Source organism: Dreissena polymorpha, chromosome 12, assembly GCF_020536995.1.
Source record: "Dreissena polymorpha isolate Duluth1 chromosome 12, UMN_Dpol_1.0, whole genome shotgun sequence".
In the NCBI taxonomy this organism is placed as follows: domain Eukaryota; kingdom Metazoa; phylum Mollusca; class Bivalvia; order Myida; family Dreissenidae; genus Dreissena; species Dreissena polymorpha.
In genome coordinates, this window is record NC_068366.1 from 63,344,357 (window position 1) to 63,364,862 (window position 20,506).

Below are 20,506 nucleotides of genomic sequence, written 5' to 3' on the forward strand. Positions count from 1 at the left end.
CTTGACCCTTCACCACTCAAAATGTGCAGCTCCATGAGATACACATGCATGTCAAATATAAAATTGCTAGCTTCAATATTGCAGAAGTTACATTACATGAGCAATTTGACCCATATATTTGACCTAGAAGGATGACCTTGACCTTTCACCACTCAAAATGTGCAGCTCCATGAGATACACGTGCATGCCAAATATCAAGTTGCTATCTTCAATATTGCAAAAGTATTCATAAAATAAGCGATTTGGGCCACATATATTTGACCTCTGACCTTGAAGGATGACCTTGACCTTGCCCTTTCACCACTTTAAATGTGCAGCTCCATAAGTTACACATGCATGCCAAATATCAAGTTGCTATCTTCAATATTGCAAAAGTATTCATAAAATAAGCGATTCGGGCCACATATATTTGACCTCTGACCTTGAAGGATGACCTTGACCTTTCACCACTCAAAATGTGCAGCTCCATGACATACACATGCATGCCAAATATCAAAGTGCTATCTTCAATATTGCAAAAGGATTCATAAAATGAGCGATTTTGGCCACATATATTTGACCTTTGACCTTGAAGGATGACCTTGACCTTTCACCACTCAAAATGTGCAGCTACATGAGATACACATGCATGCCAAATATCAAGTTGCTATATTCAATATAGCAAAAGTTATTGCAAAATGTTAAAGTTGGCCCAAACCAACCAACCAACAGACCAACCAACAGACAGGGCAAAAACAATATGTCACCCACTACTATAGTGGGGGACATAAAAATCGATCGTACAATAAACGATTACGAAATTGGAAAACGAATTGCAATCGATTCTTTGTCGTTTTATTTTACCGATTCCCTCCGTACTGTGTTTGATTTGAATAAGTATATTGTAACCTTTAGTGCGGTCGTAATATTAGTGACAAGTTTATATGAACACCGGTTCAGAACGGTGTCTACATAAAAATGTTCTTCCGTCGAAAAAAGTACGCAAAAATGTCAACATCTTGTTCTTCACGCGGACGTGCTAAGAAAATGTCATTAGCAGCATGCGCACCATTGTCCTTGAAGGATGACCTTGACCTTTCACCACTCAAAATGTGCAGCTCAATGAGATACACATGCATGCCAAATATGAAGTTGCTATGTTAAATGTTTAAAAAGTTATTGCAAAACTTTACTGTACAGTAAAGTTTTGGGACAGATTTTTTTTTACCTTTGACCTTGAAGGATGACCTTGACCTTTCACCACTCAAAATGTGCAGCTCCATGAGATACACATGCATGCCAAATATCAAGTTGCTATGTTCAATATTTCAAAAGCTATTGCAAAACTTTAATGTACAGTAAAGTTTTGGGACAGAATGACAGACAGACAGACAGACAGACAGACAGACAGACAGACAGACAGACAGACAGACAGACAGACAGACAGACAGACAGGCCAAAAACAATATACCCCCCCCCCTACTAATTGTTTCAAAAAGCTTGCAGTGAAAACAAATTGACATGAAATCTTATCTGTTGTCCTGGAGTAATTGTTTTTTATTTTTTGGCTAATAAATACTAAAAAACTGAGAATACAAGTGTTTTGATATTTTATTTACTCAAGTTCAACTTGTAAAGCTTGATAGTGGTTAACTAGATACTTTAATTAAAAGTTAAGATTTATTATTATTTATTTCTTCTTTTTTGAAACCTCCTAATTTAACAAGAAGACAATTTGACAGTATCCATTGACAATAATGAGAAAATGCACACAGTGAAGGTGAGACATAAAACAAACGGGTAACACATGAACAGCATACATGACATTGTAGTATCATTTTACCCTTTACCATTTTTAGATCGAAATTTAGATGCATTTGCATTCCCTCATAAAATCAAATTTAATTAAAGACCTTTGTTACTAGATTTAAGTTTTTAAGGCTTTATTTCTAACCCTTAGATACTGATGAGCAGCAAACAGCATAAAAACTGAACAGACTGCGAGTTACTTTGCACAAAGCAATGTTCACTTTGCTTCTAATAAATATTAAAAAACCCAATGGTCAACCCCCGTCAATATGACATAAGTGATGCGATAATGCTTATGGGAGAGCCACTGAATAAAAGCAACCCAATTGTGAAATTATAGTCACAACATTTACACAATTTTGCTTTTAGCCACATACAGTTTTTAAGTACAAAATCAGCTTATGGGACGTCTTTTTATTGGCAAAATCAACAGAATCTTAATTCTTAAAACTATGATATTGGTACATTTATATTCAATTCACTGACTATGAATAACTACATGTAGTGTGTATACATGACCTATTTTCAATCATCAAAGGAATGCAAAATATTCAGAATGACAATTCCCCATACACCCCAAACAAGTAAACATATGGCATGTATAATCAGTATAAACTAGGGTCAATCAACTCTGAAGATACATCTGTTAGTGTATGCTAATTAAATTTTCTAACAACATTTGGTGATTCCTAAGAAGACCCTGAAGTTAAGGTTGGATGTATGATGACAAAGTACATGAAAAGAAAAAGCACAAATATATTTTTGTTTGAAAAACTGATTAACTGACTGATAATGGGTTTTAAATATCCAAAAACAGAGTTAAGGTTGGATGTATGATGACAAAGTACATGAAAAGAAGAAGCACAAATATATTTTTGTTTTAAAAACTGATTAACTGACTGATAATGGGTTTTAATATCCAAAAACAGCCTTAATGCAACAGATAAAAACCTACCACACAGTTGCATGTGACTCAATCAAGTAATGTGTAAAGGCTATCATAGCGTGGGGGTATCAATAAATAGTGGGTGTAAAATGCACTTTCTAACCCATGAATGCATCTTTTCACCCCAATTTTTTTTGCCTTTCAATAAAATGGATTTTATAATAACTGATCAGTTTGAGTATTTATGAAAGCAAATAGACTTAATTCTGCACATACTGTTCATATTGTACAGTGACTTCAATTGAAGCAGCATCTTTCTTTTTGATGCAAGCATTTTGAACATATTACCAGGAAGACAACACTATATTTTACATAATATATAAATATATCTTTTTTTCTTGCATAATAATCTTAGTATTTCTCTCGTGTTTTTTTAACTAAGAATCATTTACAGAGCATTCAAAGACACTAAGTAATTTTAACTGTTGGTTTCCAACATCCATTGAAATCACTGTTGTATATTATTTCCAAACCTCAAAATACGTAAACTGTAATTTCATACCTCCATTGATGTGCACTTCAAAAAGGTTGTATCTATTAGCGGTGAGCATGCGCATGTCAGGTCTAAACTTCTCCACCAGCACGTCCACGACCTCCTTCGTGGTGGCTGAGCTGGCCACGCGGATACACTTGGTGACAACATTGTGGTCCTCATCTTGGAAATAGAATCTCACCACACCATGGAACTCCAAACCCTGGAAAATACAAGTAACACAATGACATAATGTTGTATATGGGGCTGTAATTCTGTTTAACCCTTTCCCACTTAGTATTTTGACACATTAGTAGTCCCTTAGAAAGTTATATTTAATTGAAGACCTTTCTGATTAGATTCAAGTTTTTAAGGCTTTATTTCCAACCCTAAGCTACTGATGAGCAGCAAACAGCATAAAACCTGAACAGACTGCGAGTTACTCATTACTACTAATTGATTGTAAAAGTGATTTCAGTATTATATTTTCTAAGGTTCAACTTATAGCGCAAGATTTGGATATAATTGTCATGTTTAGACTTTAAAAAAAAATCTTTTCTTGGAAACTCCATCAGGAATTTGTAGGTCCCATTCGGGAAAAATATATACTTTTTTCCATTGGGAATGGGTCCCCCTACTGAGGGCCCTTGCTAAGCTTTTGGGCATTGAGGCCGGGGCCCTTAGATTGGGGGAATTTTGCGTCGTTTTGGGCGAAAAAGGGGATTTTAGAAGATCTTTTAATTCAACACTTAAATTTGCTATATTTTAATGTAATTTACAGAAATATACATTTAATCAAAGGTTAATAGCACAATACCAGCTGGCAACATAGGTATTTAAAAAAAAAAAAATTGGAGAGGGTAATTTTTAGCTGAAATAGGGGAAAAAGTATACTATTTCAAGGGGGGAATCAAGCCAGTTCGGCCCCCAAAACGGCCAAACCACGGCCCTGCTACCGGACCCAAATTTGAACAAAAAAACAACACACTGGTTTAAGACTGACAATCTTCAAAGGGTTTATCATGAAGCCAGAATCATAATATAATTATATTGAAACTGAATTAATAAAAACCCAAATAAAAATTCACTTGCCCCTGGCTATTGGGCTTGTAGTTAGTGTGAAGACCGGACAGATGAAAGTGTAGTAAACACTTAAAACTTTCATAATACTTTTATCCATTTGGATTTTTGATTGATGATTATTTATTTAACAAAACCATACAACTAACTGTCATCTAAATCACCAGTTTGATCAAGCAACCGGTATTCTTATATAAGTACATAAGAACAAGAAAATGTTACAATTCTGCCTATTTACAACTGACAACTCTAAACTTTAGCAAGACCAGATACAACAGATTTACAGATGCCTGGGAAAAACACTAGTTGCAACTGGGCTTGACTAGTGTTCACTGTCACAGAGTTACAAATATTATTATATAATTATTTGATTTTGATTGTTGATTTTAAATGAGTACATTATATTTTCAAAGATATTGAATTGATTTTTGTTAATATGTTTGCATATGATTTCTTTGTCTACTGAATTGCAGTAGAAGGTTACTTGGAACCACATGTTTAACTTGATCTTGATTACAAGTATTAGTTACTGTCTTATAGAAGTAAGGAAGTAAGGTACTGTATGTTGGATGAGAGATAGGATTCAGGTCAGTGAGATGTGTAGGTGTGACTTGGTATTAGGGATGAAAGGGTTTCAAAAGAGTGACAAGTTAGTTTATGAAGGAAGGAAGTAGAGGTCAGTAAGAAAAAGTGAGAAAGTCAGTTACAAGTTTCGAGAGACAGTTGGAAATAGGAGGATGGAATTTGTATAATAAGATCTGATAGGAATTTAATAGTTTTGAAGGAATGCTTAAGAATGTAATATAGGAAGATGGAATTTGTTGAAAATTATGTGAACTATAAATGAAGTAAAGAGTAAACGCAGCAAGCGAGTTGTGTTGTGCCATTAATAATAAGGGCATAGGTTTCCCCTGGTCTGGTTACATTCACCACAAGTTCTGACTCACAGTAACCAAGGTACTTACAACAATAACCTTGTTTGAGGACCCATCGCCTTGCGTTCTGCAATGCCGTTTCCAGCGGAGAAAGCCAAAGCAGCTCAATAAACTCATGTCCCATGCAGGAACATCAAACTCACTCTCTGATCATTATCATCAATATTGAATATTGTTGTACACTGTATGATCCATCATTTACTCAGAGTTGTATCTTCAAACATATTGTTGTCATCCAAATTATGGACACACTGTTGTTATATAGATTGCAATTTTAACACAGTTAAATTAAGATTTAGTATTTTTGTGGGAAAACTGGGCTTAATGCACGTGCGTTAAGTGTTGTCCCTGATAAGCCTATTAGGGACAACACTTTCAGCCTTTTATTGTTTCTTGTTTTAACAGAAACCTATTTGTAGCCAGGTGGGAAGTGTGGACTGCACGGGCAAATATGGGACAACACTTTAACCCTTTCAGTGCGGGAACCGAATTTTAAAGGCCTTTGCAAACAGTTTGGATCCAGATGAGACGCCACAGAACGTGGCGTCTCATCAGGATCCAAACTGTTTGCTATTCTGATAGTATTCTTTGAAAAATATCGAAGAAAATGCTAATTTTAGAAATTCAGCAGACGACATTTAAGCAGACGACAAATTTCCCAGCATGCAAAGGGTAAAGCACATGCATTAGGCCTCTTTTTCCCAGAGCAAGGCTTTATCTCAATTCCATACAATGTGTGATAGCCTTTGTGTCTTTGATAGCACTTCCAATCCTATCATCCAAATATGGAAACATAATTTTTGATATATTTGAAACTTGGCATTCCATAGTATCAACAGAATGTTGAACACAAACATACCATTCTTATTACATTTGACAGCACTGTCAACACCAGCAAAGATCAGCATGATTGAGTGAAGACCAAAGACTCAGAAGACTGGATAAGAACAAGGGCCGTAACTGTGCACATTTAAGAATAAGTCTTAACAGACTGATGTTACATTTTTTTTAGAAAAATCCCAACATGCACATTTTAAATAAATCAGCGATTTTCCTCCTTCTTTATAAAGTACCGGTAAACGGTACTTTCCCAATCGAACGAAAATTCCCAAATTCCCAAAACGGTACTTTCCCAATCAAGCGAAAATTCCCAAATTCCCAATCGGCATCTGGAAAAATCCCAATCAGCGTCCGAATTTTTTCTCAAAACGATAGAAAGTTTCGTAAAAAACCAACTTTCGGCGAGCGAACAAAGAAAATCGTATAGTTGTGTGTAACCACGCGCTCGATTAATTTCGGGTTTTATTATTCAGCGCATTCAATCAATAGAGTTGTTACTGTTTCCGGTTCTTTTGCCAGGCAGCCAGCGTACTGTTTTACGTCGGTTTGTAACCTTATCGCAGTTTGAAATGAGTCATAATAGCAAATATTATGCCAAAAAACCAATCGGAACCATCTATCACAGGACACATTGACAGCAATAATGATGCTGTGCAGGGAGGGATGCAAGCAACTGAGTGATGATCAAACATCAAAGATTGTTGAAATTTTCACAAAAATGAAAGAGAGAGACATTGCTTTAAAAGAGATTAAAACAACTAGTAATTGATTTGGTGTGTTCTTTATAATATTTTGTTATTTATATAAACTTTATAACTTAATGGTCATTAAGGCATGCCTGCAAATGATTATTTAAATGGGTATGTTCAATTAAGTATGAACTGTATGATGTATTCAATAAGACCCAAACTTCACGACGCGATTTTCCCAATTTCAGGATTTCACGACTCGATTTTCCCAATTTTGAGGTTTTCACGACTCAATTTTTCCCAATCGGACCGGTACGGGTACTTTTCCCAATTGGACAAGGAAAATCGCTGTAAATAAATGCAACATTTTAAAGATCAATATCAGTGCCCTCACACTACTTTAGGGGAAGGATTCCGCAGCCCTTAGGAGGGGGAATTTTGCGGCGTTTCCCTTTTTTGGGGATTTTTTTACTTACTCTCTCATTATTACATTTGTACATGTTTGCACTATATTCATTGCATTTTTCATAATTAGTATGTTTGCAAAGATTAAATTGAAATAGAATTAAGATATAATAATCATCATGAAACACATCTTTCTATTAAAAAAAAAAAAAAAAAAAAAATTTTAGGGGAAATTTTTCCCCCCAAAAGGGGAAAAAAGTATACTTTTCAGGTGGGGAACTGCCGCCAAATTTCGGCGGCAGATTTAATAGATTGAGGGCCCTGAATTATAATCAACATACAGGCTTTTTCCGCCCTATGCCACTTCCCAATGAAAATCTGGTTGTTTTTTTTCCCAATTGAAAAAAAAAATTCCCAATTCCAAAAAAAAACAACAATTTTTTAGAAATTGAGTTAATAGGCATGCTTTTCCATGCTAATAGCCACTTTCACAAACTGGCTGTTCAAAGTGCAGCCCCCTGTGGCAATATGATTGATCCACATATGATTCTAATAGTCAATTAGTAATCAGTACTATTGTCCACAATTATTCCAGGAGGAAATGCATTACTGCTGTGAGCTCTGGCAAGCAAGCATTATTTCTAATATTTCTCTTTAGGGAATAGAAACAAAAGATCCTCCAAATAATGCAGTTCACCACGACATGTAGCAGGAAGCCCATTAAATTTTATTGAATGTAGTACCAATAAACCAATATGGACAAATTATGGTAAATATAGGACAATTATCTCTGACATCTTTGTACATGTAAATCAGCATCCGTCCATGATAAGCATACACAAACATATAACAAGAACCTCCAAGAATCTACAAAGCATGTCCCACACAATCACAATCACTGACACCTCGATTCATGGATCGATGGATTATTGGATAGAAATAAACACCTATATATATATTACGGTGTCCATTTTATTCACTGATTTCTATGAGCATTACACAATTTCAAAATACCCCGGTACAAAAGCATTTAATAGTTTATAATATATTGTATCCTTTTGGGTTACAGTCTGCACAATGAATTATTCAATTTCAGACAGCTATTATTGTAGGATTGAGTATTTCTATGGGAATACCAGGAATATTGTCCACATGAAATATTAACTTAAAGATTTATCAGCACAAATATTCGTAAAAATTCTAGCACTGTATAACACTGTGTTTCTTTTCACAATGTTTCAAACATACAGTATCCACTATGCACCGCACATGTATTTAACTAACTTAAATATCACTTGAAGTTTTAGTTTGATGAGCAAAGTTTAGATAATTTCATTCACATGCAAAGGTATTTTTCACCACAAAAATCCAGGTTCTATAAGAAAATCATTGGCATCTCCCACCAGGAAGCCTATGCATCTATGCAGAACATTGTTTATGGGTGAAGCATATGTTCTTTGCATTAAGAGGTACAACATGAACAGGTAATAATCTGTGGTGCTAATTGGAATTTCATCACTGGAATATGATCTTCATTGAGAAAGTAGTCTCTTGAGTACTGATAGAAACTGAACACTTTGCAATTGAAACTGACCACTTCAAATTAAAAATTTGATACAGCAATACTTTTTCTCAGAATATTGATAATGTGACCTTTTATATATTACAAGAATTATATGGCAGGGCAGTAGGTTGTTTTTCTATTTATCATAATTAATGCTCCCATTTCAAAAGAAATAATTAAATATAATTGCTAAAACTCTGCATTTTTTGCCTGTTTAAATAAGTTTTATGACGTCTGACGTGTTAAAAATCATGATGTCACGAGAACCTGCCCTGGATATCTGTAAAATACTTTTAGCTATTTTTGCTTTTTTGTGTGTATAAAATGTGCTGCAACTTGATATAAAATCGTTTTCTACAAAAAATAAAGCAGTGATTTTTTTTGCTTTTATTTGTTACAGCCTGTGCCATTTGAATTGGGAAAATTAGCGCGATAAACCATGAAATTGGGAAAAATCGTGTGATAAACCATGACATTGGGAAAAATTAAGCACTATAAATATGATTATAGGTAACAGAATTAAAATTATTTCTAAGTGCATGTTCAGGGTTTTTCGAACCATTTTGGGAAAAGGGGTCTGGTCAAATTGGGATTGTTTCAATTGATAAAATGCCAATTTTGGGAATTATTTATCGACAAAAAGGACTAAATTAAAGTTATATATTTTGCAGGATGTTTAAATAAAAAGTTGAGATCTAGAGTTAAATGTCATAAGTCATAAGAGACTTCTTTCTTAAAAATAAATTGGGGGGGGGGGGGGTGAAATTTGGGCTTTTTTGGGAAATTTTGGTCAGCTTTTAAAGTTTTTTCTCGCGAAATGCGGATTTTGGGGGAAAATAAAGAAAGTCTTAAATAACCAATGTAACATATTTTGCTGTTTTTAAAACAAATTCAAGGCAACACATAATTTAAATTTTAATTATGCAATATGTTATATTTTCTACACTGGATCAGGTTCATCATGTATTTTAAGTCTAAAAAAATGAAGTCTGGGGTAAAATTTACCTGCTGAGGGGGGAAAAAATCCAAGAGGAAAGGGCCGTTTTTCGGCAGGTCCCAAAGAAGGAAAAAAGCACTGTGACCCATGTTCAAAAAGGCTCATGAACTTGGCCTAGATATCATCTAGATACAACTTCTGACCAAGTTTGGTAAAGATCGGATGAAAACTACTTGAATTAGAGAGCGGACACGGACTGACCGACCGACAAGCCCACTCCTATATACCCCCTAAACTTCGTTTAGTGGGGGTATAAAAATGTTTTGTGGTGTATCATTTTGATCTTTATTTTACTTGCCTGGCAGGGCAAGTTTGTTTTTTAGTAAATGTTGAGCCCTGACCCTCCAAAAAAAATTGTTATATTTTTTTTTACATTTATACCTATGTTGCCAGCTGGTATCGTGCTATTAACCTTTGATTAAATGTATATTTATGTAAATTACATTAAAATATAGCAATTTTAAGTGTTGAATAGTTGGTGAAAAGATCTTCTAAAATTCCCCCTTTCGCCCAAAACAACGTAAAATTTCCTCCTCTAAGGGCCCCGGCCCCAATCCCCCAAAGTGGAGCAAGGGCCCTGGAGGACGCAGAAAATTGCTCAGGACGCGAGCCCACTGCGACCACTTTGAACAAGTTCAAAGTAGTCGCCGAAGTCGGGCGTTTTACGGCGTTCTGTTAAGGATGTCATAGGGAAGCCGTAGAGACGCAGTAGTCGTAGTAGGGTTGCTGTAAGGTCGCCATGGACGACGTGTGGTCGCCGCTCAAACCCAAAGAAAATGATCATTGACTGCAAGGTGACCGTACGACGACCTTAGTACGTCCTTTGTCACGCCTTTGTGTCCTCAGAACGACTATGGTCGCAATAAGAACGCCAAGGACGCCGCTCAGACACCATATGGTCGGCTTTGGTCGCTGTAAGGACGCAGTACGAAATCTGTAAGGTCACCAGGGACGTATTAAGGACGCCGCGATGAGGCAGAAAACCATAAACCAGGAAGCTGGTGTGACGGGAAGGCGAAAAACATCAATTTTACCAAAAAATCATTGGCGTCCTTACTAGGACATTCAGAAATTTCCAGAAACACAGTCTTAGGCCTCCGTAAGGACGCCAGTCCGGTGTGACGGGGCTATAATATACACAAACTTAAAACATATATCTTTGCATTGGGCTGATGTGAGCCCAATACAACAAGAATAATATTAATATAAATAATGCAAAAAAAAACAAACAAGAATTTAAATTTAATAAACTCAAGATGTCATTAGTAGAAAGACAGATGAATACAAAACATCTATGCGCATACAAATTTCGCAATGATGCCCTTTATTTGCTGCCAAAAAGCTGCACAAAATTATGACCTGTCTAATTTAATAACACTTCCAATTTCACAACAAAAGCTGATCAAAATTAGATAATTGGCCAGACAAGCAACATACAAAAGCTTTACATCCCAAGAATGTTGTTTCGCAATCCATTATGGATTACATATACTAGGGTCTGCTACAATAACATCTGACTAAAAAATCACAAACTATTCTTGTCTTTGATACAGTTGTTTTATTAATTTATTCCCAAAAGTGCTGGACCGTCAGTCGTCAGACACTTGTACTGTACCGATTATTTTGTCATTTGGGGTTGAACTTTCATGTTATAAAGGAATGAAAACCCTTTGCGAAAGGTAGAAGGTGTAACAGTTTAATATAAACAAGCTTAACTGTGTGAAATGCTCAATATTAAATCACTGCAACTGCAGTCAGTTACAGACAACTTACAGTACAGAGATACAACTGATATGGGTGGTATTAAAATGACACTTGTAAAGTAAACAAGATTATAAATGATTAACATAACCTTTTCAATGCATAGACATCTGCAAATGCTGTTATTTTTTGTATATATATATAATATAATGTGCTAAACGTGTATCCTCACTGTTATTAAGGCATTTTATTTTCTAATTCAACAATTTTTATAAAATTTAATGTTTATTACAATATTTTAATAACAATAACATAAAATGTGCACATGACAGTCTCAAACATTTCACCAAGTGCAGGAAAAGCTGTGATTGCGCTTAAATCGTAATGAAAAGTTTGCAAACTCAGTGTCTTCTTTCAACTTTGGGGGAAAGATTGTGATGCCCTTCTGATAGAGAAGTGTTTGACAACATGGTTTTATTCTAATTTATTTTAAAGCTTTAATGAAATGCTTTGAAAAAATATTTTACTGTTTGTTTTATAAAAATTGTTGGAACCCTTAAAGGGAACTTTCCACGTTTTGGTAAATTGTCAAAATTGAAAAAAGTTGTTTCAGATTCGCAAATTTTCGTTTTAGTTATGATATTTGTGAGGAAACAGTAATACTGAACATTTATCATGGTCTAATATAGCTAATATATGCATCTTTTGACGTTTTAAAAACCTGAAAATTATAAAGCGTTGCAACGCGAAACGATTGAATAATTTGGAGAGTTCTGTTGTTGTCGTTTAATTTTGTGAAACTACGAAGATTGCTTATATGAAGTATAAAATACATTACCTATCAGTGATTTTTTTTGCTCAAATTTACAGCCGAATTTCGGCTGCTTCCCAATCGCAAAAATACACGTTTTTTCCCAAAATTCTGACCAAAATTTCCCAAAAAAAAGCCCAACTTAAAAAAAAAAAAAAAATTTTTTTTTTTTTTTTTTTTTAAAGAAGTCTCATATAACTTAATTATGATTTCTTAAATCTAGGTCTCAACTTTATTTTTTAAACATCTTACAAAATATATAACTTGAATTTAGTCATTTTTGTCCATAAATCATTCCCAAACTTGCCACCTATATTGATTTAAAAAAAAAACAATTTGACCAGACTCCTTTTCTAGAAAACTCCCTGAACACGCACTTAAAAACAATATCACTTCTGTTACTTATAATCCTATTTATAATGCTTAATTTTTCCCAATTTCATGGTTTATCGCGCTATTTTTCCCAATTTCACGGTTTATCGCGCTATTTTTCCCAATTCAAAAGGCACAGGCTGTAACAAATTAAAGCAAAAAAAATCACTGCCTATACATACTTTGCAGGATGGCTGAGCGGTCTAATTGGTATTTACTCCAGGACTCCGGGGGTCACTGGTTCGAGCCCTGCTGCGGGCTACTTTTTTTTCCTTTTTAAAATTTTATTCTTGATTTTTTACTGGAGCTTTTTAGATCCAATGTTTACATTTATCAGTATATGGCATTTAATTACAAACGTCAAAACATGCCAAAATCTGTGAAAAGGCCCCTTTAAGGTAACAAATTTAGTATCTGTTAAATCCAAATTTAGTCTCTTTTCAAAATTAATCTTACAATGAGAGGGAATTAACAGACAATTATAGATGCCCTTTGAGCTGCAGAATAGTGGGCGACTTTCATCCCCAAACTTGCCCATAAAATCATTGCATTTAACTGAATCACTCAATGAAATTGAATGCATGTCTGTATTAAACCACGTTTTGGTTAATTGACAAAATTGAAAAAAGTTGTTTCAGATTCGCAAATTTTCATTTTTGTTATGATATTTGTGAGGAAACAGTAATACTGAACATTTACCATGCTCTAAAATAGCCATTTTATGCATCTTTTGACGATTTAAAAACCTGAAAATTATAAAGCGTTGCCACGTGAAACGAATTTATAATTTGAAGAGTTCTGTTGTTGTCTTTATATTTTGTGAAACCATGAGGATTGCTTATATAAAGTATAAAATACATCCGTCATTGTATCCGGAAGGATGGCGAGGTGTTCTAAGTGGTCGACTTTTTACTCCAGGACTCCAGGGGACAGTGGTTCAAGCCCTGCTAAGGGTTACTTTTTCTCTTTTTTAAATTTTATTCTTGATTTTTTTACTGGAGCTTTTTTATCAATATCAAGCATTTAATGACAAACTTCAAAACATGCCAAAATCTGTGAAAAGGCCCCTTTAAGTTAACAAATTTAGTATCTGTTAAATCCAAATTTAGTCTCTTTAACATTAATCTTACAATGAGAGGGAATTAACAGACAATTATAGATGCCCTTTGAGCTGCAGAATAGTGGGCGACTTTCATCCCCAAACTTGCCCATAAAATCATTGCATTTAACTGAATCATTCAATGAAATTGAATGCATGTTTGTATTAAAAGGGCCTTTTCACGTTTTGGTAAACTGACAAAATTGAAAAAAGTTGTTTCAGATTCGCAAATTTTCGTTTTTGTTATGATATTTGTGAAGAAACAGTAATACTGAACATTTACCATGCTCTAAAATAGCCATTATATGCATCTTTTGACGATTTAAAAACCTGAAAATTATAAAGCGTTGCCACATGAAACGAATTTATAATTTGGAGAGTTCTGTTGTTGTCTTTATATTTTGTGAAACCATGAGGATTGCTTATATAAAGTATAAAATACATCCGTCATTGTATCCGGAAGGATGGCGAGGTGTTCTAAGTGGTCGACTTTTTACTCCAGGACTCCAGGGGTCAGTGGTTCAAGCCCTGCTGAGGGTTACTTTTTCTCTTTTTTAAATTTTAGTCTTGATTTTTTTACTGGAGCTTTTTTATCAATATCAAGCATTTAATGACAAACTTTAAAACATGCCAAAATCTGTGAAAAGGCCCCTTTAACATACATATGTTATGTACTGCACGTGTACACGAAATGTACTTCAAAAGAATCTGAAACCCTTTTAAGTAGGACATGTTTTCACTATGGACTAACATTACATCACAGTGCATTTCGTCCAGATTTTGCTGCAGGACATAAACAAACGCCAATCCTGTCATATTTGACTAGTGACAAATAATTTTGATGGGTATCAGGAAGTTGATACAAAGGGAGATAACATTTGAAAATCGGTTCGCCAAAGCCGCTGAGAAAAAGGTGTCAATTCATTACTTTTTGCGCTAATCGTTTAATATGAAACTTATGTTAACTAGCGCATGATTTGATAGCCTGAGCCATTTATCATAGCGAATTCGGTGCCAAATTCTATTGACCTCAGATATTGTCGGCCATTTTGTGATTTGTGTTGACAATTTGTATACTTACCTGGATTTACCTGTACAGGTGTGCATAGATAACAAAAACACATGGTATTGCGGAAAAAAAATAAGATTCTTATCAAAAACGTAAAATAGTCGGTGTACTTTACCTCGTTTGGCTGACTCAATTCAAACAAATCATAATGATCTAAGTTCCACTGAGTGATTAAGTTTGCAAGTTTTTGACGGTCCCGTATTTCTTCCGACTTCACCATTTTCCCGCACTTTACATATATCCACAATCAATCAGCTTCTTTTTATTTAAAACAATAATTCACAAATTTAAAATCAATATTCCTTGAATCTATCCGTACGACGACATTGTAAACACAAATCGTAGGAATGTTGCTTAAGTTCACACCGTTTCAACGGCCTCCCATCTTTCGGAATGTAAAGCGCATGCGCAGTTTCTCTCTGATATGCAAATTAATCAAGGTGCGCGCTGATTCAAATCACGGGGGAGTTCTCAAAATGAAAGTTACCTGTCCAATAGTATACTGTACAAATGAATAGTGACACTAATTGTATACTGTATTTTGTAAAAGGCGGCTTCCAAATAAATAAGCTGACGAAATGATGATAGCTTTAATGACATTTGTAAGTTGTGAATTCAATATTTAACAATACCTTACCTTAATTCTTACAACTTTCTTTTATATTTTAAATAAACATTTGCTTTTCATATAAGCTGAACTGTCCATTTGAAAACAAAACAAAACAATCTTATTCTTATAAGTTATATTAGTTTTATATTACTAAATAAATAGTTTTTCTGCATTTAATAATTCATGGGAGTATGTCATTTTCCATCATTACTGTATATTCAATCCATGATGCTTATGTGTATTTAAAAATTTGATTGTTATAATAAAGTATTAAAATGAGCGTCAATATACGTTTACATTTTAATTTGTGAAAGGTAAATAATTTAGTTACAGGCTGAAAAAGCTATATCATGCATAATGATCTTTGATGGTTAAGTGTTATGAGCTAGAGTATAGATCATGTGTGCAACAAGCTAACTCCACATGGTGAACATTTTGCTTCTATATGTATATGTATATATTTCGTGATGAATGAAGAAGTTCTAATGCAAAGAAGCTGTATCACACTAAATTCTTTTGTTTCATTTAGATTGACCTTGACCTCAGAGCTTGGGACACATGTCTACACTAGCATACAGTATCCACATAATGAATATTGTGGCAATATATTTTGAAATTAAAATTTCAAAATGAATAATGAAGTTAGAGGCTGGAAAGCTGTATTGTGTCCAAATACACAGACAAACTGTTACAAACATATGAGCCTTGTTCTGGTAAAAAGGGATTTCATGCATGTGCCAAAAGTGTCATTCCAGAGTAGACGTTGCAGTCCGCATCAGTCCAATCAAAGATGACACTTTTCGCTTTAATGGTATATTTCATTTAAAAAAAGTCTGTTGTTAGCGAGATCCAGTCTAGCCAGAAAGTGTAGTCAGCGTTTAACAGAGCGAGCTCATATGCATTCACAGATTCACATGTATCAAACAACCATTGTGTCAGTGTATCAATCAAGAGAGGAAGGCTGCTGAAGAAAGTCACAAAGATGACCCATCCCCCACACCGTTTAAATGTCACAGGTATAACAGACATGCTCATGGCTCAGTCAGAGGTCAAGTTTCTGTTCAATGGCTCTGTAAACAGAAAAGTAGCTTGCTAAAAAGGCAATGTTCAAGGGCACATAATTCAGGAATGTACACATCTCTGGGTATGAAAGTGTCTTGCAAAACTATATTTTTAATAGTGATTATATTTTTCAAGTTTAAATATTCAATTGCTCAGAAACGTAGAAGTACTTCGCCCTACAAACTCATAATATTTTATGCAAACCAATCAACTAAACAAATACTTGAAGTTGTATGGAGGATAATAAAACATTTATAAACTAATAAGGCAACTGTATTTATGTTAACCTGCATCACTTACTTATCATGTTCATATAACCTACATTTTCTTGACAGACTTTTGACCCTGAAGTCATAGTGTCCAGTAGAGGCGGTTTTTTAAATGTTTTACTTGACAATGTTCTATTTTACATAGTTTTTGGCGCATACAATTTTATTTTATAACACTTGAACAAGTATTTTGCAGATTTTACTTTTAAAATTGAAATTGAGATCTGAACAGTTTTGATAATGAAAATCTGTGATGTCCTTTAAATCATTTGTCACTTTGAATTGAAAAATTGCAATCATTTATTTCTACCTCATACTGTTCTCATTGAAATTAGTTTTCATTTATTTTACATAAAGCCACACCTCTTTAAATGAAGTACATGTTAATCAATGCATATAGATGCAATTTGAAAGTGTGCAGAATTGTCATTAAATCTATAGTCTAGTAAGCAAGTAATTTATTTTATTTTTAAATTTAAAACCGAAAGTAGGATTTCTATACTTATACGCCCATTTCGACAAACGCGATTATTTTTAAGTTTTAAAGCGCAAAAAGACGGATTTCTACCTTGTAGCCACCAGATATATTCTAATTGAGATAGTTAAAATTAAATATATAGCCTAGTTAGCAAGTTATTTATAATTTTTCAAACGGTACCGCTTTTAAAACCGAAAGTAGGATTTCTAGACGTATACGTCCATTTCGACAAACGCGATTATTTTTATGTTTTAAAGCGCAAAAGAGACGGATTTCTACCTTGTAACCACCAGATATATGCTAATTGGCATGGATAAAATATGTTTCTTATTTACACTTAAATTTACTATGCTATGCATTTCATTTCAAGGTGTGTGGCTTTAATTTAACATAACTTTTTGCATGTCAATTGCATATTGAAAGCATTGAATTTATGTTTAGTAATTGATTATTACCAAGGGAGCTTATTCAAAGATGAGATCAATTGATTGCAAACCAGAGTCACCAAACATGAAATTAGTGTTGGTCGTATTGAGAACCATTCTCTTAGCACAGTTGTCGTTCGTGCCTCAACATGAACCGCAGTGTAAGAGAGTGATTGAGAACAGCACATTTGAGAACATGTTATTTTCAAATTAAAATTTACAGTCAATATCAACAACCAAGTATTTTTTTAATATCAATAATTATTTTGCACATACACAGCATACATGAATTGATTTATTGCACCCTAAGACATCATGAATATTCTACGTCTTTGAGAAAAAATGTGGGTGTTTGAGAAAGAAAATTTATAACTCACATTCGACATAATTTTGTCTAAGTTTCAAATTATTTAACTAAATATTGAAAACATTACTGTAACAATCAGTATTATTAATGCACCGTACAAAATATCATCTTATATCATCTTCGCCTGTGGTCCTGGACACCTTCCCCCAGGCGTCCAGGTTCGTGGTAAGTCTTTCCCCCGTCACAACGTTTCTCAATTCTTCATCCAGGTCTCAGAACCAGGTGTTTCTAGGCCGCCCTCTCTTCCTCTTTCGTTTGGGGTTCCAGATGAGAGATGGATGCGCCGCCCTATCTTCCTCTTTCGTTTGGGGTTCCAGATGAGAGATGGATGCAGGCTTGCAAACAGTGTGTCCTATCCATCGCAAATTTCTCAACAGGATGCCTTCGTCAATAGGCTGCTGCTTTGTTCTTTGTTGGTGATCTTGTCTGGTCAGCGTATCTTAAGGATCTTCCTGAGGCAGGTATTAATGAAGAACTGGAGTTTTGTCATATAGGTGACGGTTGTTCTCCAAGTCTCTGCTCCATAGAGTAGTATTGTCTTCAAAATGGTATTGAAGAGCTTGATGTTGATGCATTTTGCACTGGATCCCCAGATGTTCTTCGGCTTCTTGAAGGCTGCTCGTGCTTTACAGATGCACGTTCTGACGTCTGCATTCGTTCCTCCACTGTTGTCCAGGATGCTGCTTAGAAAGGTGGAGCTTTCCACCTCTTCCAGTGCCACGCTTTGGACTGTGATGGATGTGCCATTGGATGCGTTAGTCTTGAACACCTTGCTCTTCCCTCTGTTGATGGTTAGGCCCAGTCTAGCTGAGTTGTCCGCAACAATTTTGGTCTTTTCCTGCATCTGTTGTTTGATGTTATAGAGAAAAACCAGATTGTTGCCAAAGTCGAGGTCGTCTACTGTTTCCAAAGTCGAGGTCGTCTACTGTTTCCAGAGTGTCCACTGATTTCCGTTTCTCTTCTGTTCGAGGTCTTCATGACCCAGTCTATGGCCAGCAGGAACAGAAAAGGCTACTGTAAGTAGCCTTGCCTCACTTCGAAGGCATCCGTGAGCTGTCTTTTGTAAATGATTCTGCAGATCATCCCTTTACAAGACTTCCTGTTGATATAGGTGATCTAATGTGGCAATCCATAGTGTCTCAGTTGTCTCCAGAGGGACTGCCGGTCAACGCTGTCTCATACTCGATGAAGTTGACATAGATGGTTTTGTTCCACTCTAGTGATTGTTCTAGAATGATTTGCATGGTTGCGATAGGATCCGTGCTTAATTTCTCATTTCGGAAGCCTGCTTGTTGGTCACGAGATGCGGGACTATCGCGTCTTTCATTTGGTTCAGCAGAATGCGAGTAAAGTTAAAACCCTTTCCTGGGATCGACAGAAGCGTTATCTCTAGATAGTTGGAGCAGAAACTGAGGTCGCCTTTCTCGGAGAATGTGATGAAGTATTTCTTCTTCCCATATCGGATGAAGGGATGTTAGTGTAGATCCACACTGGTCTTAACGTAAGCCTTCAGTGCTTCTGCCGGTATGCTGTCAGGTCCTGCATACTTGCCTTTCTTTAATTGCTTGTTGGCGCTGCGGATCTCTTCCATCTGGAGTGTGCAGTACTTGATTGGCATATCCTTTGTAGTTGGCGGTATCTCCGAAGGGTTGGCATGAACTGGCTTGTTGAGTAGCACCGACATGTAAGTGCTCAATTCACCTCTTCTTCTATGATTCATCATCTGCCATCACTCCTCCGTTTTTGACCCTTTATGGCCGCTCTCTTTATATATTGCATAAGAAAAGTCATGTATTAGTTTTAATACATTTTAAAAGTTCATAGATGAGATTGTGTCAAGTTACTGATGTTTTATCAGTGTAAATAATGAATAACATACATACACATTAAAGTCCCTTATAAGTCTTTTGTAGAATGGTCATATAGAATGCAATGTATCTATTTTATGAATCTTAAGAGACATTTTTCGCAATACATTGTATATACTGGGACAATGACAATGCAATAACTTGCTTGCTAGAACACTTGAATGAAATTGAAGAAAGGTCACTCTTTAGGGCTTTAAGATGTTTGGCAATACTTCCCTTTAATCCTATGTATGGCTAGCAATTTTACTGTATACATTATGAAAACTGATTTTAAGTTTAAAATACATAGGAGATTTATATTATCACCACCAGTCATCTTAATCAAGGTATGACCATGGTGATTGGAGGATCTTTTAAGATGTTTAATTGTTTGCGCAATAATGCATTTTGTAATGACGGACAATATATTGAAACAAGTGTATGGCATTCTTGATAGGGTCGGTGGTGGTAATGTAGTTTGTCTCATGTATGATCATAATTGTCATGCAAAGTACATTGATTAGCGTTGAATAAGTCTCTTATAATTCATTTTATGAATGACCAATGTTTTATCTATAGCTTTATGTTTTATATATGAATTGTGAAAACTGTAAATATTAGATGAGACTATAATAAACTATAAAACTAAAACCAATAAACTATAAAACTAAACTGGTGTT

The 20,506-nt window shown here is 35.0% G+C and overlaps 1 protein-coding gene across 1 annotated transcript in view; it reads right to left on the reverse strand.

Annotated features, from left to right (window-relative positions):
• LOC127852668 (afadin-like) overlaps positions 1–15,175 on the reverse strand; it is an 80,172-nt gene extending 64,997 nt beyond the window's left edge. Inside the window, exons 1-2 of the mRNA XM_052386618.1 lie at positions 14,884–15,175; positions 3,237–3,429 (exon numbers count right to left, since the gene is read on the reverse strand). Of these exons, the coding sequence (XP_052242578.1) occupies positions 3,237–3,429; positions 14,884–14,988 (298 nt within the window). The 5' untranslated portion in view covers positions 14,989–15,175. The remainder of the gene's footprint in view (positions 1–3,236; positions 3,430–14,883) is intronic.
• Positions 15,176–20,506: the final 5,331 nt, after the last annotated feature.